The following is a 24,824-nucleotide window of genomic DNA, read 5'->3' as shown; positions in this document are numbered from 1 at the left end:
TAGAAAAGGGGTAAATTCACACCATGCAATCAACAGTGTTGCAGCAGAACTTGCCTTTGAGATAGAAATGAATCAAAACACAGACCCTTGTTCAGCAAAATGAAAAGGTCCCGGTTTATTCCTAATTATCACTTCAGTAGAACAAAAAGCACACTTAAGAGAAGTCAGTTAATCAGTATTAGTACCAAACATTACATGATCAAAATAAAACTGGAACAGAACATTGTCTAAACTTAGTGATACTGAAGCTTAACAGAAATTAAATAGAACAGAATTAACCTAATAGAACTTAGCCTTAGTTAATCTTAATAGATTGCAATTGGACATTACAATATTGCACCTTAACTTAACAGGAAGAGAAACCAACATCTCTTACAAGTTATAGACGTAACTAACCCTAATGCTGTTCATACAAAAAGGCACTAAAAATTCCGAAAAATCTGTGAACAGGATGTTTTTAATGAAGGGATTGTAAAGGATGTGATAAGTATGTTGTGATTCTATGTAATTTGGATTTGAGCATAGATCATGGTAATTGCAATTATTAAGTATAGCTTTATTAGGATTTTTCAAAGTACAGCTTTAATCATTCTGAAAGTACTAAAAAGGTATAAATAATGAAAATGTTGACACATATGTTTTATGGTAAACAGCATTTTTCTGTCCACGCTTAAATATTAACTGCTCATTTACTGGCATTTAATTAAAAACATTTGTGAATAAAGGGTCCCCGAATTAAGGGGGCAGAAACATTGTCGGCCTCTAAATATTGTTGGGTATATACATTTCTAATTATTATACTAAAAGCCAACACCATTCTAACTGTGCCACAGTGCACACAGATAGTTTTGAATTCCTCCAGTAAAACAATAAAAAAATTCACCCTTTCCCTTTTTTTGTTTTGTTTTGTTTCGTTTCTTTTTGTTTCGTTTCGTTTCGTTTAGTTTCATTTTGTTTGGTTTCGTTTGTTTTTGTTCTGTTCTGTTTTGTTTTGGCTCAGCACTCGGGCTGCAGAGGCGGCGGCAGCTCCGGGACCCCGCGGGGAAAACGGGAGCGCCCCAAGAACGGGGGAGAGGGGGGAATGCCGCCCCGCGGGGAAGGGAAAGAGAAACTTTTGCAGTAGGGCATCCATATCTGCAGGGGTTAGATCCCCGCATTGGGAACGAGCAGGTGGCGGTGGAAGCCGTGCGGACCCGCCACGGCACCGAGCCCGAACCGAGCCCGGCACAGCCCTCCCGGGGCTGCTGCACCCCAAACACGCGCGGGGGAAAGAGGAGGGGGAAAGGCAGCAAAAACAAACCCTAAAACTGCACACAGTGGGGGATAAAACAGCGGAAAACGAAGGCAGAACAAGGCTAAAAAGGCACAAAGCACCCGCACCCCCCACTCCCGGCCCAGCAGAGGCGCCAATCCCAGCCCCCTCCCCAAATTCCCGATGCTGCTCCGCGCGCTCTCCCGGCGGTCCCTGCAGGGGTTCCACCCGGGGCAAGCTCGGACGGGGCTTGGCCCAGACCCCCCCCTGGACCCCCCCAAAAAACGGACTGGGACCAGGTCAGTGACTGGGGGGAGGGGGGGGGGTCCCGGCTCTTTTTGGGGGGTCCCGGTGTTTGGGGGGGGTCTCGGTATTTTTTTTTGGGGGGGGTCCCGATATTTGGGGGGGGTCCCGATTTTGGGGATTCTCGGCATTGGGGGGGGGGGGAGTCCCAGGATTGGGGATCCCGATATTTGGGGGGTTTCCCGCTATTTTTCGGGGGGAGTCCCGGTATTTGGGGCGGGTGTCGATATTTCGGGGGGGGGGGGTCCCGGTATTTGGGGAATCACGACTGTTTTGCTGTTTTGGGGGGTCCCGGTATTTGGGGGACTCCCAATATTTGGGGGGTCCCGGTGTTTTTTGGGAGGGGATCCCGATATTCCGGGGGGGGGGGGGGGGGGATATTTGGGGGTCCCGGCTCTTTTTGGGGGGTCCTGGAGTTTGGGGGGTCCCAATATTTGGGGGGGGGTCCTGATATTTGGGGGGTCCCAGTAATTTTTGGGGGAGGTCTCGGGTCTTTTTGGGGCTTCCCAGTATTAGGGGGGGGCCCTGATATTTTTGGGGGGAGGGGGGTCGGTCCTGTTATTTTTGGGTTCTCGTATTTTTGGGGGGTTCCCTCTATTTTTGGGATTCATTTTTGGGGGGTTCATTATTTTGGGTGTTTTTAGGGTTTCCCGTATTTTTCGGGGGGTTCTCTGTATTTTTGGGGTTCCCAGAGTTTATTTTGGGGTCCATGTTCTGCTTTTGGGGTTCCCTGTATTTTTTGGGGTTCTCTCTGGTTTTGGGGTTCCTGTGTTTATTTTGGGGTCCCCGTGCTGATTTTTAGGGTCCCTGTTCTGATTTTTGGGGTCTCTGTTTTTGGGGTTCTCTCTATTTTTGGGGTCTCTCTGTATTTGGGGGTTCTCTGTGTTTTTGGGTGTCCCAGTGTCTGATTTTGGGGTCTCTGTTTTTGAGGTCCCCGTGCTGATTTTTGGGGCCCCGGTGTTTATTCTGGGGTCTCTATTTTTGGGGTCTGTGTTTTGGGGTCTCTGTTTTTGGGGCCCCGGTGTTTATTTCGGGGTCTCTATTTTTGGGGTGTCTCTGTATTTGGTGGTTCTCTGTATTTTTGGGGTTCTCTCTGTTTTGGGTTCCCCGTGTTTATTTTGGGGTCTCCCCAGGCCGGGGGGCGGGGCCGGCAGCGCCGGTGCCCGTGAGCCGGATGGGCCGGGCAGCGGCCATGGGAGGGACTGGGGGAACTGGGAATGGGAACTGGGGAGACTGGGATGGACTGGGAGGGACTGGGAATGGGAAATGAGGGAATTGGGAGGGACTGGGGGAACTGAGGGGACTGGGAGGGACTGCAGGGGACTGGGAATGGAAATGGGGGACCTGGGATTTTGGGGTCCCCCATTGGTGTCTCCCACCTGCCCAGTTTGGAATTGGGTCTGGGGCCTCTGGAATTTGGTCTGGGGTCTCTGGAATTGGGTCTGGGGTTTCTGGAATTGGGTCTGGGGTCTCTGGTGTCAGTTTTGGCTCCCCCAGGGCTGGCGCTGGAATTGGGTCTGGGGGCTTTGGCCGGAGCCGCCCGGATGCAGCTGTGGGGGCAGGAGCAGCGCCAGGGTGAGTGTGAGACCCCAGACCCAAAATCCCCCTGAGACCCCAGACCCAATTGGGGACTCCCAAAATCCCCCTGAGACCCCAGACCAAATTGGGGACCCCCAAATCCCCTCCAAATCCCCACCCCCCTCCCCAATTTTGGGGTCTCTCCCCCCGAATTTGTGTCTCCCCCTCCCCAGTCTGTGTCTTCCCTCCCCAATCTGTCTCCCCCTCCCCAATCTGTCTCCCCCTCCCCAGTTTTGTCTCCCCCTCCCCAGTTTGTCCCCCAGGCTCCCCCCTGCTGTCAGCAGCCGCTGCCGAGCGTTTGGTGCCGCGCTGAGCCGGGCCAGGGGGGCGGCGCTGAAACTGGGACAGCTGCTGAGCATGGCAGGTGGGACCCCAAAACACCCCAAAATCACCCCAAAATAAACCCAAAAATATCCCAAAATAACCCAAAAAACAATCCCAAAAATATCACAGAAATATCCCATAAACATCACAAAAATATCCCAAAAACACTAAAAAAAATTCAAAAAACATCCCAAAATCACCCCAAAATATCCCATAAACAACCCCAAAAACATCCCATAAACAACCCAAAATCACCCCAAAAATATCCCATAAACACCCCAATAAATTTCTCAAAATCACCCTACAAACACCCCAAAACATCCCAAATTTATACCAAACCCACCCCAAAAATATCCCAAAACAATCCCACAATCACCCCAAAAATATCCCAAAACAATCCCACAAACACCCCAAAACCACCCCAAAAATATCCCAGCAATATCCCCAAAACAGCCCAAAATCACCACAAAAACACCCCCAAAATATCCCAAAATACACCAAGGACATCCCATAACCCCATAAACCCCCAAATCCCAAAAACTCCATAACCCCAGAATCCCATTACCCCAGAATCCCAGAACCCCACAATCCCACAATCCCACAATCCCATAACCCCACAATTCCACAATCCCATAACCCCACAGTCCCACAATCCCATAACCTCACAGTCCCACAATCCCACAATCCCATAACCCCACAATCCCACAATCCCATAACCCCACAATCCCACAATCCCACAATCCCATAACCCCACAATCCCACAATCCCATAACCCCACAGTCCCGCACAGACTCGTCGGTTCTGACCCCACAGCTGCAGCAGATCCTGGTGCGGCTCCGGCAGAGCGCAGAGCCCATGCCGGGCTGGCAGACCCGGGTAGGGGATTGGGGTTTAGAGGGTTTTTATAGGATTTTATTGGGTTTATTGGGGTTTATTGGGGTTTGTTGGGGTTTGGCTCCGGCAGAGCGCAGAGACCATGCCGGGCTGGCAGACCCGAGTAGGAGATTGGGGTTTTTATCCTGTGTCAGGATTTGGGACCAGCTCCTGGAATTCCAGGATTCTATGGGGCTTTTATAGGATTCTATAGGATGTAATGTGATTTTATGATAATTTATTGGATTCCCACCGGGTTTTTTTTTAATTTCCATAATTTGGGGAATTTTTGGGATCCCCAGGCTGTGCTGGAGCAGAAACTGGGTCAGGATTTGGGACCAGCTCCAGGAATTCCAGGATTCTATGGGATTTTTATAGTTTTTAATGTGATTTTTTTGATATTTTATAGTATTTTATCATTTTTAATGTGACTTTATGTTACTTTTTGGGATTTTCACTTGGCTTTTTTTGGAATTCTGGGATATTTTGATAATTTTGGGAATTTTTGGAATCCCCTGGCTGTGCTGGAGCAGGAATTGGGTCAGGATTTGGGACCAGCTCCAGAAATTCCCGGATTCTATGGGATTTTTATAGGATTTTTATAGGATTTTAATGGGATTTTATGATAATTTATTGGATTTTCACCAGGTGTTTTTTGGAATTTCGGTAATTTTGGATATTTTTGGGATCCCCAGGCTGTGCTGGAGGAGGATCTGGGCCCGGGCTGGCGGGAGCAGCTCCTGGAATTCCAGGATTTCCCCGGGGCAGGTTCAGCGCGCGCGGCTCCGCGACGGCCGCCAGGGGGCGCTAAAGGTGCAGGTGGGAATGGAAGAAATAGAAATAAAAATAAAATAGAAAATAAAAATAAAAGTGAGAACAAAAATGAGAGTAGGGATAATAGTGACGGGGATGGGGGGATTCGGGGAGGGAAATGGAGAATTGTGGGGGGGGAAATGGGACTTTTGGGAGAAAAATGGGAATTTTGGGGGGAAAAATGGGAATTTTTGGGAAAAAAAGCCCCAGGAATTTGGGAAATTGGGGGAACTTCACGGAGAAAATGGGGGAAAATGGGAATTTTGGAAAAAAACTAAAAATTGGGGGAATTTTGGGGGGGGGGAATGGGAATTTTGGGGGAAAATGGGAATTTGGAGGGGAAAAAAATGGGAATTTTGGAAAAAAAACCCCAGGAATTTGGGAAATTGGGGGAATTTGAGGCAATTTTTGGGATAAATGAGAATTTGGGGGGGAAAATGGGAATTTTGGGGAAAAAACCCAGGAATTTGTGAAATTGGGGGACTTTGGGGGAAAATGGGAATTTGGAGGGTAAAAATTGGGATTTTGGGAGGGGAAAATAGAGATTGGTGGGGGACAATGGGAATTTGGAGGGTAAAAATGGAAATTTTGGAAAAAAAGCCCCAGGAATTTGGCAAACTGGGGGAATTTGGGGGGGAAAAATGGGAATTTGGCAGGGCGAATGGGCGGAAAATGGAATTTTGGAAAAAAACCCCAGGAAAATGGGAAATTGGTGGGATTTGGGGGGAAAATAGGGGGAAAATGGGAATTTTGGGGGGAAAATGGAGATTTGGGAGCAGAGAATGGGGAATTTTGGAGGGAAAATGATAATTTGGAGGGGAAAATGGGGGGAGAAATGGGAATTTTTGGAAAAAAAAAACCCAGTAAATTGTGGGAATTTGGGGGAAAATGGAGATTTTTGAGGGAAAATGGAGATTTGGGGGGAGAGAAATGGGAATTTTGCGGGAAAAATGGGAATTTTTGAAAAAAAACCCAGGAATTTGGGAAACTGGGGGAATTTGGGGGAAAATGGGAATTTGGGGGGAAAAATGGGAATTTGGGGCGAATTTGGGAAAAATGGCATGGGAATTTTGGGGAAAACAGGAATTGGGGGATTTTGGAAGGATTTGGGTGGAAATTTTGGGATTTGGGATGAGAGTTTGGGGACTGGGGCAGAATTTTGGGAATTTGTGCTGGGATTTTTTGGAATTGGGGCAGAATTTTGGGAATTCAGGCTGGGAGTTTGCGATTTGAGTTGGAATTTTGGGAATTGTTGCAGAATTTTGGGGTCTGTATGGTAATTTTGGGGTCTCTGGGATAATTTTGGGGTCTATGGTGTAATTTTGGGATCTATGGGGTAATTTTGGGGTCTGTGGGGTAATTTTGGAGTTTGGGGTGTGATTTTGGGGTGATTTTAGGGTAATTTTGGGTTCTCTGGGGTAATTTTGGCATCCGGGGTGTGATTTTGGGGTCTGGGGTGTGATTTTGGGGTGATTTCGGGGTCTGGGGTGTGATTTTGGGCTGATTTTGGGGTCTGGGGTGTGATTTTGGGGTGATTTTGGGGTGATTTTGGGTCCCCCCAGTACCCGGGCGTTGCTCGCAGCATCGGCAGCGACATCGAGAATCTGCTGACCCTGCTGAGCCTCAGCCCGGGGCTGCCAAAAGGTGACAAAAACACCCAAAATCACCCCAAAACCGACAAAACCAGCCAAAAACCAGCCAAAAACCAGCCAAAATTACCACCAAAACAGCCGAAAATCACCCCAAAATGACCCTGCTGAGCTTCACCCCGGGGCTGCCAAAAGGTGACAAAAACACCCCAAAACGGCCAAAATCACCCCAAAAATGGCCAAAAACACCCAAAACCGGCCAAAAACACCTCAAATACCCCAAAATCAACCCAAAACCCTCCCCAAAAACTGCCAAAACCAGCCCAAACCAGCCCAAAAACAACTAAAACCAGCCAAAATCACCTGAAGTCACCCAAAATGTATTTTTTAAATAATTTTTCCCTCAATTCCTGGTTTATAATTTTTAATACTTTCCCATATTCCAAATGTATAATTTTTTATAAATTTTCCCCAATTCCCAGTTTATAATTTTTTATCGGTTCTCCAATTTATAATATTTATAATATTTATAATATTTATAATATTTATAATATTTATAATATTTTATAATATTTTATCATTTTCCCCAATTCCCGGTTTACAATATTTTATAATTTCCCCATTTTTATCATTTTTTCAATTTTCCCATTCTTATAATTTTTTAAATTTTCCCATTTTTATAATTTTTAAAATTTTCCTATTTTCATCGTTTATTTACAAATTTCTTATTTTTACCAATTTTTACAATTTTCCCATTTTTACCATTTGTTACAATTTTCCCATTTTTATATTTTTTACCATTTTCCCATTTTTATAATTTTTTTTCAACTTTCCCATTTTTACCATTTTTTAAAATTTTCCCATTTTTATCATTTTTACCGTTTTCCCATTTTTGTCATTTTTTGCAATTTTCCCATTTTTATTATTTTTTGCAATTTCAGTATTTTTATCATTTTTACAATTTTCCCATTTTTATAATTTTTTACCATTTTCCCATTTTTATAATTTTTCACAATTTTCTCTTTTTACAATTTTTTGCAATTTTCCCGATTTTGTAATTTTTCAGATCTCTTCCCCATTCGGTTATTTTTATCCATTTTTACAATTTCCCCAATTCCCGTTTTTTCCCCGTTTCCAGGGCTGTTCGCGGTCGAGCTTGAGTGCGGCTCTGGGCGGGATTTGGGGGGGTTTTGAGATTTTGGCATTTTTTGGGGGGGAGGATTGGGGGGTTTTATGGGATTTTTGGGGGATTTTTGGGGGAGGTTTGGGGGGGATTTATGGGATTTTTTTGGGGATTTTCGGAGTTTTTGGGGGGGGTTGGGGATTTTTGAGGGTTTTGGGGGATTTCTGGGGATTTTTTGGGGGCAATTTAGGGGGCGGTTTGGGGGATTTTGGGGGATTTTTTGAGAATTTTTTGGGGATTTTTGGTGTTTTTTGGGGAAACGTTTAAGGGTTTTAGAAGGATTTGGGGGATTTTTTGGGGAGGTTTGTGGGATTTTGGGGGAGGTTTGGGAAATTTTTGGGGATTTTTTGGGAATTTTTTGGGGAAGGATTGGGTGTTTTAGAAGGATTTAGGGGATTTTTGGTAGAGGTTTGGGGATTTGGGGGGATTTGGGGTTTTTTTAGGGGATTTTTTTTGGGATTTTTGGGGGATGTTTGGGGATTTTTTGGGGATTTTTGAGGATTTTTGGGGGAGGTTTGGGGGAGGTTTGGGGTTTTTGGGGGATTTTGGGGATTTTTGGGGGATTTTTTATGGGGAGGTTTGGGGGGTTGAGAAGGATTTAGGGGATTTGGGGGGATTTTGGGGGATTTTTGAGGATTTTTTGGGAATTTTGGGGAATTTGGGGGGATTTTTATGGGATTTTTGGGGGAGGTTTGAGGGGGTTTATGGGATTTTGGGGGGATTTTTGGGGATTTTTTGGGATTTTTGGGGGGATTTTTGGGGGGGATTTTTGGGGATTTTTTGGGGGATTTTTGGGGATTTTTGGGGACTTTGGGGGGATTTTTATGGATTTTTGTGGGATTTTTTGGGGATTTTGTGGGATCTTATTTTTTTATTTTTGGGAATTTTGGAGGTTTTCAGGGAAATTTGGGGGTTCAGGGATGAATTTTGACGTTTTTTCGGGGGTTTTGGAGTAAATTTTGGGGGTTTTTTGGTGATCCCGGATTTTGTGGTGCTCCAGGTCCCTTTTGGGGGTCACCCCTTTTTCCGGGTGTGGGTTTTGTGTGGATTTACGCCATTTCTGGGTCATTTTTGCCATTTTGGGGTCATTTTTGGGTGGATTTTCCCCGAGTTTTTTGGGATTTTGGGTTAATTTGGGGGTTTTTTTGGTGATCTCGGATTTTGGGGTGCCCCAGGTCCCTTTTGGGGGGGGTCACCCCTTTTTCCGGGTGCCACGCGCTGCCCCAGAAGCGGCGCAACCAGGTGGGGGAGGGGCACCCCAAAATTTGGGGGGAGGGAACCAAAATTGGGGGAGGGATTGACCCCAGAATGGGGGGGCGACCTCAAAATGGGTGGGCGACCCCAAAATTGGGGAGGGAGGAGACCCAAAATTGGGAGGGGGACCCTAAAATATGGGGAGAATCGAAATATGGGGGAGGGGGGACCCAAAACATTGGGGGGGGGAACCAAAATTGGGGGGGGACCCCAGATCTGGGGGGGATCTGAAATATGGGAGTGACCCCAAAATTGGGGAGGGGAACCCCAAAATACGAGTGGGGGGACCCCAAAATTTGGGAGCGGGACCCCAAAATTTCGGGGGGGGATCGAAATATGGGGGAGGGGGACCCAAAATATGTGAGGAGACCCAAAATAGGGGGGGACCGAAATATGGGGGAGGGGGACCCCAAAATGTGTGTGGGGGGCACCCCAAAATTGCGAGGGGGAACCCTAAAATATGAGGGGGATCGAAATATGGGGGACGGGTGTTATAAATGAACGGAATGGGCCATAAAGGATCAAATCAAAGTTAAAAATATTTATTAGTTACAGAAGGCAAAAGCAAAATCCACAGCGCCGGGCGACAGGGAAGCTCCTGCTCCGAAACTGCCACAGCCCCCCTCCCCGCTCACTACTTTTAAGTTGTTCAGTTCCCGGGGTTTCATGCTCCTCCTCTAGCAGTTCTGCGCACGCTCTTTCAGTTGCTAGGGGGTCTTCTTCTGCCTTCTGGTGATCGAGGGATGAAGATGAGTAGTCTTCCTCACCCTTGTTTTACTGACCCTTACTAACACTTAAGGCGATAGATAATTAATGCAAGCAAAGTGAAAATAACTATCAGCATCTTGGCAAGCAAAGCAAAACAATTAGAGACATCTTGGCTCACTCTCAAGGTCTTTCAGACAAGCAAAGCAAAATAATTAACAGCATCCTTGCAAGTAAAGCAAAATAGCAAAATGATATCCCAGCCTCCAAGTCCTTGCAAATCCTCTCAAGGTCTATCAGGCGAACAAAAGGTTTTCACCACAGCAGGAGAGGCCTGCGTGTCCCAGGACTCCGGATTTGAGCTGCTTCAGCTCCACAGAGATGGAGGCAAAGTGAAGAAGCCAAACCGTTTATTAATGGAAGGCAAAGCAAATGGATGAGGTGGCAAGGAAAAAAAGGGGGATGGGCACAGTCTGAGGACTGGAGGGAGAGAGCTATTTACAGGCAGGGAGAGGGTTGAAGCCATGCGAGCTTCTCACAGGCTCAGCTGTGCCAATCATCAGCTGTGCCTGGAGCTCCAGCAACATTTTGATATGGTGTCCTCTTCAGTGTCTCCTTGTGCTATTATTGCAATGCTGGTTCACTGGATTCTGAAGAGGAAGCTAATTCTATTTCTCTCACAGCCCGTAAACAGGGTTGAATATGAAGTTAAAATGTGATGAGCTGGTATTTTTCCTTTGGGCATGAAGAGCTGTAACAGAGAGCAAGAGAATCACAGTCAAGGCCCAGATCTGCAGGAATCCAAGGAGACCCAGGAGACCTTCCTGCAAAGGGCATCCCACTCAGGTCCTGCAATGGCCAAGAGGATCACCCGCTAGGTGCTGACCAAAAGTCCTTGCCACGATCCAGAAATCTCTCTGTGCTCCGTCCCTGCCACCGTCCATCCGCAAAGGGAGTGAAGCCCTCTGCAGCCGGGGCAGGGATTGCAGCTGCCTGCCCAGGGATTGCAGCTCCTCCTGCCAGCCCCTGCTGCCAGCCCGCTGCCCTCACTCACCTTCATTGAGCACCTGGAACTCTTCCTGCTGCCCTCTCATGAGTATCCCGGCGAGCCCTGGGAACACAGAGCCCGTCACGGCTCTGCCCGGCGGCACAGCTCCCTGCCCGCGGCGCTGCCAGCCCTGCGCCAGTTTCGGTTCTGGTGTCAGTTCTGCTCCCAGTCTTGGTCTTGGTTCCAGTCCTGGGGCATTTTATTAACGATAGAGAGAGAGACAGAGACTATGGGCTCGTGATCAGAATCCAAATTTATTGTGCACTACATGTGGGTCTAAATGTGGGAATTTGAGGGGGGAATTTTGGGAGCTGAAATATGACAGTGAAGAGCTGGCATGAAGCCTGTGAAACCCAGGGGTCATCCCAAAGCCCCCAGACAAACAGCAGAGCAACCTAAAAGGAGCAAAGAGGTGTGAAACTAATTGCCATATGAAGCGAGGAGGTGATGGATTTGTATGAGGCGAATTGTGCATTCCTGGTTTGTAGAGAATAAAAGGAGAGGCGCAGGTGGCCACAGGTGCGCGTGTTTTTGGAGGAGCTGCCCCCACGCACCGCAGCGCTCCGTGCCCGACCCGGGCTCAGAGGATGCCACTCCCACCTGGCCTTTGATTGGCTGTAGCCGTGCGGGGGAGGCGGGTGTTGCTGAGAGGAGCCGCTGATTGGTTGATTCGGGAAGAAACCGCGCGCTGATTGGTTGGTTCGGGGAGAGACGCGCCACTATTGGCTGGGAGGGGCCCGTGTGCTCGGCAGTGGCGGGAGAGCGTGAGGGCTGTGTAGGAAGCTGAGGTGGGGCCAGGGGGAAATGGGGGGATTTGGGGGGAATCTGAGGGGAATTGAGGGGTCTGAGGTGCGTTTGGGGAGGCTTTGGGGGGAATGGGGTATCTGAGGTGGATCCGGGGCAGATTTGGAGGGGTTTGAGGTGGATATGAGGGAAATGGAGTCGTCTGAGATGAGTTTGGGATGTATTTGGGGGGAACTGAGGCGGTTTGAGGGTCTTTTGCGGGGTCTGTGGTGTATTTGGGGAGAAATGAGGGGGGTTCTGAGGTGGGTCTGGGAGAGCTTGGGGACATTTTGGGGGCTCTGAGAGGAACTTGGAGGGCTTTGGACAGAACTGGGTGTCTGTGAGTTGAGTCTGATGAGAAATGGGGGATTGGGGGGGTTTGGGGAGCATTGAAGGGGAATAGGGGGGTCTGAGGTGGGTTTGGGGGGAATGGAGGGTCTGAGGGGGCTTTGGGGTGAGCTTGAGAGAGTCTGGAGGGTTTTTTGAGGGATCTGAGGGGTGGTTTTGAGAGGAACTTGGAGTATCTGGGGCTTCTGAGGGGGGTCTGGGAGTTTGGGGGGAGTCTGAAGGGCTTTGAGGGGGTCTGGGGAGGGTTTGGGAGGGTCTCACGTGGGTCTGGGTTAAATTTTGGGGGGACTGGCAGCGGTCTGAGGGTATTTGGGAGGGTTTAGGTGGGTCTGGGGTGGATTTGGAGGTTCCAGGGGATGAAGGGGTCCTGGACCCCCCCAAATCCCCCCCATTCCCACAGACAGTCCCGGCCATGGCGGTGCAGGACGCCCACCCCAACCACACCATCAACAACTCAACAAGAAGATCAAGAAGGACGGTGAGGGGGGGCTGGGGGACTGTCCCCATTGTCACCTGTCCTTGTCCAGACTGTCACCTGTCTGTGTGTCCCCACTGTCACCTGTCCTTGTCACTGTCCCCATTGTCACCTCTCCATGTGTCCTGTGTGTGTCCCCAGAGCTGTCCCTGTTCCCACTGTCACCTGTCCTTGTCCCTGTCCCCAGAGCTGTCCCTGTCCTTGTGCCCTCTCCTTGTCCCCATCTTTTCCTTGTCCCTGTCATTGTCCCCTGTGTCCCCAGAGCCAAAGCAGTCCCTGTCCCCATGGTCACCTGTCCTCTCACCCTGTCCCCATTGACACCTCTGTCCTTGTGATTGTCCTTTCTGTCCTTGTCCCCAGAGCTGAAGGCATCCCTGTCCCTGTTGTCACTGTTATGGCCCCATTGTCTGCAGTGCTGAAGGAGTCTGTGTCCCCATTGTCTCTGTGCTGTCCCCATGTCCCTGTGCTGTCCTCACTGTCACCTGTTCCGATGGTGACCGTGCTGTCCTTTTGTATCCCCAGAGTTGAAGAAGTCCCTTTGTGTCCCCAATGTCACCTGTCCCCACTGTCCCTGCGCTGTCCCCACTGTCCCTGCGCTGTCCCCACTGTCACCGTGCTGTCCCCACTGTCACCGTGCTGTCCCCACTGTCACCATGCTGTCCCCACTGTCACCGTGCTGTCCCCAGTGTCACCGTGCTGTCCCTGTCCCCCCAGAGCTGAAGGAGTCCCTCTGTGCCATTTTCTCCCCCTTTGGGCAGGTTTTGGACATTTTGCTGTGGCGCAGTCTCCACATGCGGGGCCAGGCCTTTGTCACCTCAGGAGATGAGCAGCGCCAGCACCGGCCTGTGCTCCATGCAGGGCTTCCCCTTCTGGGACACACCCACAGTGAGACAGGATCTGGGGCCAAATACCGGGGTCTGGGGGAAAAAAAACCCAAATCTGGGGGAAAACCCCTGAAATTCTGGGAAAAAGCCTGAAATCCCGATTAAAAAAACCCCAAACAAACAACAAAATCCCCTGGGATCACTCTCAAATTAAACTGAGAATAACCCATAAGCTTCTCCTTGTACAAGAAGGCCATGGTGAGACACAAATTTGGGGGAAAATTCTGAAACATTGTAGAAAAATCTTGAAATTCTGGGGAAGATCCTGAATTCCTGGGAAAAAAAACCCAAAAATGCAGCCTCAAATATTCCTAAAGTCCATCCTGGAACCTCCCAGAGCTTCGCCTTCTATGACAAACCTGTGGTCAGAGCCAAATCCTTTGGAAAAGTATTTGAATTTTGGGAAAAATTCTGAAATTCTGGGAAAAACCTCCCAAATTCTGGGAAAAAACCCTAAATTCTGGGAAAAAATCCAAAAACCCAGTATCAAATATCCCCAAAATCCCACAAAAAAAACCCCAACTCCAACCAGGAACACTCCAAAACCCAACCAGGAGCTGGCCCAAAGCTTCCTCTGATACAAGCAACTCATGGTGGGAGCTAAATCCTGGAAAAAATCCCCTGAAATTCTGGGAAAATCCCCTGAAATTCTGTGAAAAAATCTGAACTCCAGCCAGCAATTCCCAAAGGTTTCCCTTCTATGCCAAGCCCATAATGAAACTTCAAATTCAGCCTGGAACCCCCAAAAATCTGTTGGAAACCCCCAAGACCCTCTGGGAACTTCTCTAAAATCTCTCTCAATTCCCCCCAAATTACTCAGAAACTCTCAAATTCCCCCACCCCCCAAATCTCTCTGAATTCCCTCAAATCCCTCAGAAACTCCAAAATCCCCCAGAAATCCCTCAGAAAACTTCCAAATCCCTGCTGGAAATGCCCCAAATCCCCCAGAAACCCCAAATCTCTCAGAAATCCAAAAATCCCCCTCAAAATCCCTCAGAAAACACCCAAAAGCCTCCTAGAAATGCCCCAAATCCCTTAGAAGCCCCAAAATTCCCTCTGGAACCTCCCAAAATGCCTCCTGGAACTCCCCCAAACCCCTCAGAAAACCCCAAAATGTGGGAGGTGCCGTTGCAGAGGATCCAGTTCACCAAGACGGACTCGGACATTGCAGCCAAGATGAGGAAACATTTGTGGAGCTGGAACAGGACAAGGGGGCATAGGGAACAGTGCCTGTGAGTTATGGGGTCAATTGGGGGATTTGGGGTCAGTTCTGGGATTTGGGGTCAGTTCTGGGATTGGGATCAGGACAAGCACAAGGCCAAGGGCGGGGACGCGCGTGGCCCCAAAAAGGGAACGGGATACAGGGGGGCACAGGGAGCTGTGCCTGTGAGTTATGGGGTCACTTAAGAGATTTGGGGTTATGGGATTTGGGGTCACTTATGGGATTTGGGATAGGGTGGTTTGGCATTCTGTCTATGCCTTTGGTGTCACTTGGGGTGTTTTTGGGGTAATTTGGTGATGTCTCTCTGCTTTGGGGTAACTTTGGGCTGGTTTTGGGGTAATTTGGGGTTCACTCTGTACTTTGGGGTAACTTTATGGTGGTTTTGGGATAATTTGGGGCTCTCTGTACTTTGGGGTAACTTTGGGCTGGTTTTGGGGTCTCTCCTCAGGGGATGCCACTGCTGGGGCAGCTGCCCCAGATGCTGCCACACCTGGGGGGGGAACTGCCCTACATCTCCCCCGGGCATGAGCCCAGCCTGGGAATGGCCCCAAACCCTGGAAGGGCCCCCATGTCAACCCCACAGCCTATGAGTGACCCCATAACCTGAGTTATGGGGGATTTATAGGGTTAATGGGAGATTTATAGGGTTAATGGAGGATTGGTGGGGTTAATGGGGTCACATGATCCCACCACTGGAATGGCCCCAAATCCTTGGATCCCCCCAGGAATGGCCCCATCCCCAGGGGATTTGTAGTTTTTGGCAGATTTTTGGGGATTTTTGTGAGATTTTGGGGGGATGTTTTGGTGTGTATCCAGTGTGACTTTGGGCTGGTTTTGGGGCTGAGTTTTGGGGTGATTTTGCTGATTTGGGGATGATTTTGGCTGATTATGGGGATGATTTTGGCTGCTTTTTGCTGATTTGGGGCTGATCTTTGCTGATTTTGGCTGATTTGGGTTGTTTCCCCCATTCCCGCAGCTGTTGGAGAACCCCCCGAACCACATCCTGTTCCTGACCAAGATCCCTGAGGAGGTCAAGGAGTTGATGCTGTCCATGCTCTTCCAGCAGTGAGAGCCAGGAATTAGGAATTCGGGAATTCTGGGGGCTGTGGGAGCTCAGAGTGGGGAGGGGGTGGAATTTTGGGGGAAATATCAGGATTTTGGGGGGGAATTTCAGGACTTTAGAGTGGTTTCTGGATTTTTGGAGGAATGTTTCTGGATTGGGGGTGGGGAGGGCGGGGGATTTCTGGATTTTTGGGCAGCATTTCTGAATTTTTGAGGCAAAATTCCTGAATTTTTGGGGGAACGTTTCCAGGTTTTTTGGAGGAACATCCCCGAACTTTTGAGGGGAACATTGCTGGGTTTTTAGGGGGAATGTTTTGAATTTTTAGGGAACACTTCTGAATTTTTGAGGGGACATTCCCAGGTTTCTTGTGAACCATTCCCGGATTTTGGGGGGACATTGCCTTTTTTTTGGGGGGGGACCATTCCTAAGTTTTTTGGGGGAACATTCTTGGGTTTTTGAGGAAACATTCTGAATTTTGGGGAACATTTCTAAATTTTTGAGGGAACATTCCTAAATTTTTGTGGTAGCATTCCCATGTGTTTTGGGGTACCATTCTGTTTTTTTTGAGGGAACATTCCTGGGGTTTTTGAGAGAACATTCCTGAATTTTGGGGAACATTCCTGAATTTTTGAGGGTATGTTCCTGAATTTTTTGAGGACCATTCCCAGGTATTTTGGGGAGACCATTCACTGGTTTTGTCGGGCCATTCCCAATTTTTTGGGGTACCACTTCAGGTTTTTGTGGTACCATTTGCAGAGCTTTTGGGGACCATTCCCAGATTTTGTGGTGGCCATTCCAAAATTTTTGTGGTACCATTCCCAGGTGTTTTGGGGTACCATTCCCAGGTGTTTTGGGTACCATTCCCAGGTGTTTTGGAGGACCATTCCAGGTGTTTTGGGGTGCCATCCCAAGGTTTTTTAGGTATCATTCCCAGGTGTTTTTAGGTACCATTCCCAGATGTTTTGGGGACCATTCCCAGGTGTTTTGGGGTACCATTCCCAGGTGTTTTAGGTATCATTCCCAGGTGTTTTTAGGTACCATTCCCAGATGTTTTGGGGACCATTCCCAGGTGTTGTGGGGTACCATTCTCAGGTGTTTTGGGGTACCATCCCCAGGTTTTTTGGGTACCATTCCCAGGTGTTTTGGGGTCCCATTCCTGGTTTCTTGGGCTGTCCCTGACCCCGTTCCCGTGCCAGGTTCCCGGGTTCAAGGAGCTGTGCCTGTGCCCAGGTGCCACAACATCCCCTGGTGCAGTTCAACACCGAGGTGAATGGTGGCGCCGCACCGCGGGGCCCTGCAGGGCTCCAAGATCACCCAGAGCAACACCACAAAGATCTCCTGCACCAAAAAAGGGATTCCAAACCCGAAAAACGCTTGCCTGGAATACCTGTAAACTGTCCCAAAGCATCCCAAATCACAGAGCAATGCCACAAACTCCCAGAGAAACACCTCAAAACCACCCCTGAAACCTCAAAACTGCCCAGAAACACCCCAAATCCCTTCAGGCCGACTCAAAATCCTATGAAAACATCCCAAAATCCCATAAAAACCCCCAAACCACCCCAAAATCCTTCCAAACCACTGCTAAATGCTATAAAAACACCCTAAAATCCCTCCACCCCCCACCAAAATCTCTCAATGCTGCCCCTAAAATATCAGAATTGCTCAAAACCAGCCCAAAACACAAAAAATTCCAGAAACTGTCCACAAATTCCAGTGAACTGATCCCAAATCCATACAAATACTCCAAAATCCCCAGAACTAGCCCCAAACATGGTCCTGACCCTGTTCCAAAGCTTCCACCCTCCCCCACTCCCTCAGGTCAGTTTAGCTCAGCCCAAATCCTCCATTTTCCCCCCAAATCCTCCCTTTTTTATTCCAAATCTTCCTTTTGTATTCTAGATCTTCCTTTTTATCCCAAATTCTTTTTTTCTCCCAAATCCCCCTTCTTTAGCCCCAAAATTCTTCTTTGTATACCCCAAATGTCATTTTAAGACCCCAAATTTGCCTTTTCACAGCCCAAATCTTTTGTGCATCCCAAATCCCTTTTCTCACCTTAAAATCTTCTTTTCCCACCCCAAATCCCCTTCTTCCACACAAGGTTCTTTCCTGTCTACCCCAAACACTTTTTCCCACCCAACATCCTCAATCTCCACCCCAAATCCCCCTTTCCTCCCTCCAAATCTCCTTTTCCATCCCAAAATGTCCTCTCCCACCCCAAATCCCCTTTTTAGGTTTCCCCAGGTGTTTTTGGGTTTCCACTGGGTTTTTTGGGGTTTTTCCCAGCATCGTACCCAGGGTCTCTGCAGACATTGCACCAGGAGCTGCCCCCACCCCAAATGAATCCCAAATCAAACTTAAATCATCCTTAAATGAACCCAGCTGTGCCCCCCAAGGCTGGAGTGGTTTGGGGGGGAAGTTTGGTGGGTTTGACCCTAAAGTTGGGGAAGGGAGAGGTTTGATCCTAAAGTCTGGGGGCCGGGGGTTGAACACTCCAGGGTTTGAAAGCAGAGGGTTTGACCCCAGAATTTGGGGATCAGGGGCATTTAACACAAATTTTGGGATCAGAGGGGTTGGACACCCCAAATATTTCAAACCCCAGAGGTTGGGAATTGGGGGAGTTTTAACCCCAAAGTTTGGGTCTGGGGGGGTTGATCCTAAAACTTGGGGTCAAGGCTGTTTTACACCTCAGGATTTGGGGAGGTTTGACCCCAAATTTTGGGGATTTGGAAAATTTAACCCCAGAGTTAGCAGCTGGGGGCTGAGGTGATCCTAAAATTTGTGATCTGGGGGGGTTGACACCCCAGGGTTTGGGGGTTTTTGACCTCAGAATTTGGTGACCAGGGGAGCTGAATCCCAAATTTTAGGATCAGAGGTGTTGGACACCCCAAATACTTCAAACCCCAGTGTTTGGGGATTGGGGGGTTTTGATCTCCTCAGTTTGGGGTGAAGGTTGAGATCAAAAATTCCCTGGAAACAGCGGCGAGACCGGGGAACAGGATTGGGAACAGGATCAGGATTGGGAATGGGAACGGGATCAGGATCGGGAACGGGATTGGGAATGGGAACGAAATAGCGATTGGGAATGCAATCGAGTTTGGGAATGGGAAGGGAATCAGGATTGGGAAAGGGATTGAGCTTGCAAGTGGGATAGGGATCAGAAATGGGAATGAGATCAGGAATGGGAACAGGAACAGAATTGGGAATGGGAATGGATTGGGATTGAGAATGGGAACAGGAATGGGATAAAGATTAGGAATGGGAACGAGATAGGGATCAGGACCAGTAATGGGATTGGGATTGGAATGGGAATGGGAACGGGATCAGGATCAGGAACAGTAAGAAGACTGAGAATGGTATCAGGAACAGGAACGATGTAGGGATTGGAACTGGGTGGGAATGGGAACAAGTTTGGGAAGTGGAACAGGAACGAGATAGGGATTGGGAACAAGATCAGGGTGCTAAAGCCGTGATTATAAATAAGTGCTTTGGTTGGGAAATCTCAAATTGGAGAACCAAAACCAGTACAGGCAGGAACAATTTTTCCTGGCTGGGAACTGGAATTCCAGACCCTGGTAGTGTGATCCATGCAGGACCATCCAGACTGGGATCATGGGGGCTGGGATCACAGGGACTGGGACTGCACAGACTGGGACCAGATGGATCAGGGCCTTCCAGACTGGGATTGTACAAACTGGGACCATATGGACCGGGATTGTACAAAGTAGGACCATATGGACTGGGATTGTACAAACTGGGACCACATGGACTGGGATTGTACAAACTGAGACCATATGGACCGTTCTGGCTGCACCAGGACGATGTGAACCGATGGGCCCTGCCCCACCAGGGGTCTCTCCCAGTCCCGTTCGGGAGCGCAGCCAAAACTCCCTGGAGTGAACGCGGAGGTCCCAGAGCGCTCCGGTGTCGGTCCCAGTCTTGGAGCAGTCCCTGGAGCGCTCCTGGTGCTGAATCTGATCCTGGTGTTGATCTCAATCCCAGAGCAGGGCTGGTCTTGGTCTCAGTCTAGTCCTATAGGGGTACCAGTCTCGGTGCTGGTTCTGTTTTCAGTCTTGTTCTCAGTCACAGTCTCGGAGTGGATCTGGTCCCAGTGCTGGTTTCTGGTGCTGGTCCCAGAGTGCTCATAGTGCCAATCTCAGTCTCGGTGCTGGTTCTGGTGCTGGTGCTGGTCCCAGAGTGCTCATAGTGCCAATCTCAGTCTCGGTGCTGGTTCTGGTGCCGCTCTCAGTCTCAGCCCCGGAGTTGTGCCGCTCCCCAGTCCCCAGTATTCTCCCGGTGCTGGTCCCAGTGTTGGTGCTGGTCTCAGTCTTGGTCCCAGTGCCAGTTCTGGAGCCCATTTTTGTATCGGTTTCCATACCAAAGATTTTAGGCCGGTTTGGGTGATTTTAGGATAAACTGGGCAGTTTTAGGTTGAATTTTAGGCACCATTTGGACAATGTTAAGCCCATTTTCAGGATTTTAGACCCCTTTGGTGTGGATTTGAAGCCCTTTTGACTGATTTTAGGCCAAACTTGGTGGATTTAAGCTGCATTTGAGGCCCTTTCGGGTGATTTTAGGCCAAACCAGGCCCTTTTAGGACTGTGTGGCCCTTTGGCCCCGCCCCTTTCCTCTCACAGTTCCCGCCCTTCCCTTGACCCATCCCCTCCCTGTTCCAAACGGGGGAGGAGGAGGAGGGAGGAAGCGGCAGCAGAAGCAGGAGGAGAGAAGGAGCGAATCAGCCGCGCTATCCCAGAGCTCCGTGAACTCGCAGCCCCCCCGGGACCATCGCCCCACATCCCAGGTGCCCGGGGAGGGGGAGCTCGCCCCAAATATCCCGGGGGGGTCCCTGGGTTTAGGGTGTTTTGGGGGGGATATTTGGAGCTTGCAGCGCTCCAGAGCCGAGCCGCAGATGCCCCTCGGGGGGACATCGGGGGGTCCCCGGGAGGTGTTTTTGGGGGTCCCGGTGGCGGCAGAGCCCCGGCGGGGGCGGGGGGATGCGGGTCTCCCCGCAATGGGGGTTGGGCTTCCGGGCCGGGCCCTGCGAGCTCTGCCGGGGCCCGTGGGGACCGCGCGGGGCCGGCGGCATCGGCGGGGGGACACCGGATGGGGGAGCCCCGGGAGAGCCGCGGCTTCCCTGAGCGGGACCCCAGAGAGAGGAGAGCCCCAGAACCCCAAAGCGGGACCCCGAGAGGGGGGAGGGACCCCTGGGATTGCCGGGACCCCGGCGGGGGTGCTGGGGCTGGAGGGGCGCGATGGCCGCAAAGGGGTTCGGGGGTCCCGGTGCCGGGAATGGCTGCTCCCAGTATGAGCCCGGTCAGTCCCAGTATGATCCTGGTCACTTCCCCTCGGTGCCTGCGGGATCCCTGTTGCTCCCAGTATGAACCCAGTCATTCCCAGTAATTCCCCATGATGATACAATTTGCCCCCAGCAGGGTCCCAGTTGCTGCCAGTTCCTCCAGCTTTTGTCCAGTGTGTTCCCAGTTCTCCCAGTTGCCCCCAGTACAGTCGCAATCGCTCCCGGTGTAACAGAGTATGTGTAAGGCTTTGCTAATCAAACATTGCTAAATTAGGGAACACGGCCAAAAGACCACTGAGACTTGCTTAAGGAAAACGTGTAGGCGAAGGAGGCAGAGATGTAAGGAAGGGGAGAATGCTGGAAAGCCCCAGGGGTCAGCATAAACACATCCTATGGACCCTGACCACAAAATCCCCCAGCCTTTCACCTAAGGGAGGCACAGAAACCGAGGTCAAAATTATAGCATTACGTGAAACAGCAAGGGGAATTTTAATTAAGAAAAGGAATCCACCCACTTTACTTTATGTATTTGATAATCATTTTAGGCTGCATATGGGAAAAGGAGCACGGGCAGAAGGTAACCTCCATCAACCATTTAAGTGGTGCTTAATTAGATAGGAAATCAACATGTGATACAGACTATTACAACTCTTGGAGCACCTAGTTTCATGATCACTCTGTGCCAATAGTGCCCATATGCCCTTGCTCAAATCTGAAAGGATTCTATTTCTGTCCTAGCTCCAACCCTGGACGAGGGTATTGTAATAGCCCTGGACAGTATTATTGTGCACACTGGGGATGTGAAACAATTGCATCACACTGGAATCCAGGAGCAGGAAGAAATAAAGCTCTTAGTGTAGAATGGAAACCAAAAAAATGTATACTTCCCAAGAGAGAATGCAGCGGGGGAATAATCCAAACAGGACAAGTGATGATTATTCCCAGAATCACATACCACCCTGAAGAATTTGTGTATGATAATCAGAACTCTCCAAACCATCATTTACAAAAACGAGAACCATTTATCACTTTGACTATAGTCAAGCTGATGGCTGTAGGAATTGCAGGTGCAGGGACAGGGATAACCTCACTTGTGCAGCAGAACCAAAAGTTTCAATCACTCGGAATAGCTGTAGATAAGGACGTAATTCCAATTGAAAAATCAATCGGTGCATTAGAAAAATGGTTAAGATCGCTGTCAGAAGTAGTATTGCAAAACCATAGGGGGACTTGACCTTATGTTTTTACAACAAGGAGGATTATGTGCTGCACTAGGGGAACAGTGTTGTGTTTATGCAGACCATACTGGAGTTGTTAGGGATACCATGACTGAACTCTGGGAGGGCTAGAGAAACAAAAACGAGAAAGAGAACTTCAGCAGAGCTGGTATGAGTCCTGGTTTAACCATTCTCCATGGCTAACTACCCTACTGTCCACTATTGCAGGACCCCTAATATTGGTGATTTTAGTGTGAATTTTGGACCATGTATTTTTAACAAAATCATTCAATAGTCAAAAGAAAGCTGGAAGCCCTGCACTTAATGTTGGTAAGAGCACAGTATGAGCCTGTACAGGACGAAGGGTTAGAACTGAGCCACGCAGAATTGCAAAGATTTGATCAGCAAAAATGATAAAAAGGGGGAATTGTAACAGAGTACGTGTAAGACTTTGCTAATCAAACATTGCTAAATTAGGGAATACGGCCAAAAGACCACTGAGACTTGCTTAAGCTAGCTGAAAGATTATGTCTGTAATAACCACAAACATCTGTATGTGTATGTGCCCAGTTTGTGGATGATTGAAAAAAAAGATAGGAAAAAGTCAACCAATGGCTAAGAGAAGAAGACCACGGCCTTCCTCCCCATGACCACCAGGAGCCAGAAGAGCCCCCAGCAAGTGGCTGTGCAGACACAGAAAGAACGTGAGAAGATGCTGAAAGGCAGGGACACGGGAGAAGATGAAAATAACAGAGGGACTGACACGGAGTGGGGTGCGCGCCGCTGGTGGAGCGGAGACTCCCCGGACCCCAGAACTGATTTGCTTATTGCTGCTTGATCAATAAATTCTTCATTGATTCCATTTATTGGAGTTGATCAATTTATAACAGATAAATTTATAACAATGCAGACCTAGAATGGGGCAGGGACCAGGAATGGGGACAGGGAATGGGAATGCGATCAGGGACTGGGAATTCTGCACTTGTCATGGGGACAGGGACCTCGACAAGGACCAAGACCTGGAATATAAGACAGGGATAGGGAATGGAATTGGGAATGGGACTAGGAAAGGGGACAGCGACAGGGAATGTGTTCAGGGACCAGGAATGCTAATGGGAATAATGAAGTGGAACTGAGAATGGACCAGGTGTGGGAAGGGGACTGGAAGGAGGACAGGGACCAGGAATTTGGCTGATAGAATGGGGACAGGGAGCTGGATTAAAAGACTGAGAGCGTGAAGGGAACAAGGAATAAGGGACAGGGTCTGGAACTACAGGATCGAGACCATGACTGAGAATAGAACAGAGAATGGGGACAGGGACTGGGAATGGGGACAGGGACCAGGACTGGCACCGGCTGTGGGGATTGGTTGTGGCTTTAGATCTTCCCAGAGCAGAGCAGTTGCTGGCTGCTGTAAAGTTGTGTTTTGTCAAGGCACGTCAGGCTCCAAAGGCAAAGAGCCCAAGGCTCTCCAGTCCCTGTTCAATCTCTCTGCCATAAAGTCCCGATGGAAGCAGGAGCACCTCTCTGCTGCAAGAGGTGGAAGCTGCGGCTGGTGCAGAGTCTCCAGAGGCAGATGCTCCCTGGCCTTTCTTCTTCTCTTCTTTTTCTTCTTCATCTTCTCTTCTTCTTCTCTCACAGGTTGTAGTAGTGATGATGATGGGGGGAAGAAGAGAGAGCGACGAGACAGGAGCGAGAGAGAGCTCTGGATTCAACACACGGATTTTATTGACAAATTTCCCAATGATCAAAAACAGGAACCTGAAGCATTTCTCCTAAACCTATTATAATCTTGGTTTTCTAATACAAAAGCTTATGTCTAACTTGTGCACATTGACTATCTGTTCTATCTGAAGAATAAAAATATATTTTTAATCTATTTTTATTCTGTCTAGAACCCTTTTTAAGCTCCAACTGGAGCTTGGTTTTTACATGAGATTCTATGGCTTTTACTTCTTAGGGCATTTAAAACATATTTCTATGTACTTCACACTATGATTTATACTTCTACTTCATATTTTTGCAACTTAATATTTCTACTTCTTAAACTAAACCTTAGAGATTTATTTCATGTTGGTGTGGCTTAGCATACCTGTCTGAAAATGTTTTTAATTTAATTCTTGCATTCTGTTCTCTCTCGGAGGGACTCAAAGAGGCTTCTGTGTTACACATTCCAACAACTGGGAATGAGGACAGACACAAGGAATGGAACTGGGAATGGGGACAGGGACATGGGAACGGGAGTGAAAAGAGGAACCAGGAATATGGAAATATTAACTGGGGAGATGATATGGGATGGGGATTAACAACTAGGACAGGGAATGGAAATGGGAATATGGTAACAGGATTGGCAATGGGGATATGGGAAGGTGTCTGGAAATATAGAAATTGAATTATGGGAATGGGAGTAGCACTGGGAATGCAAAAGGAAACAGGGCATGGAATATGGGACTGGGAATATGTGATTGGCAACCGGGCAAAGAATACGAGACATGGACAGGGAATTAAACCAGGAATGGGATTTGCACTGAGATGGGAGCAGGACAGGAGTGACAGTGGGGTGAGATGGGAATGGGCCAGGGGCAGGGGCTACAGGGGACTGACAGCGAGGAGA

General features: G+C 48.9%; 1 protein-coding gene and 1 long non-coding RNA gene across 3 annotated transcripts; both read left to right on the top strand.

Annotated features, from left to right (window-relative positions):
* The first annotated feature begins 3,399 nt into the window (after positions 1–3,399).
* Positions 3,400–5,059, top strand: LOC306815828. 2 transcript variants are annotated; one of them, XR_013777481.1, is made up of 3 exons: positions 3,400–3,497; positions 4,248–4,333; positions 5,026–5,059. It is a non-coding gene; the product is annotated as an uncharacterized lncRNA (long non-coding RNA). The 2 variants fall into 2 exon arrangements; XR_013777482.1 differs by lacking the exon at positions 5,026–5,059 and adding an exon at positions 4,633–4,649.
* A 7,406-nt stretch (positions 5,060–12,465) lies between these two features.
* LOC306815825 (U1 small nuclear ribonucleoprotein A-like) lies at positions 12,466–16,618 on the top strand (the record flags this gene model as incomplete). Its single annotated transcript, XM_079332355.1, is given in 6 exon segments — positions 12,466–12,505; positions 12,508–12,531; positions 13,243–13,342; positions 13,344–13,413; positions 15,611–15,699; positions 16,543–16,618. Coding segments are annotated over 6 exon segments (399 nt in total).
* Between the last annotated feature and the right edge of the window lie 8,206 nt (positions 16,619–24,824).

Source organism: Erithacus rubecula, assembly GCF_903797595.1.
Source record: "Erithacus rubecula genome assembly, contig: scaffold_244_arrow_ctg1, whole genome shotgun sequence".
NCBI lineage: Eukaryota > Metazoa > Chordata > Aves > Passeriformes > Muscicapidae > Erithacus > Erithacus rubecula.
This window is presented reverse-complemented; position numbering and strand designations above follow the sequence as displayed.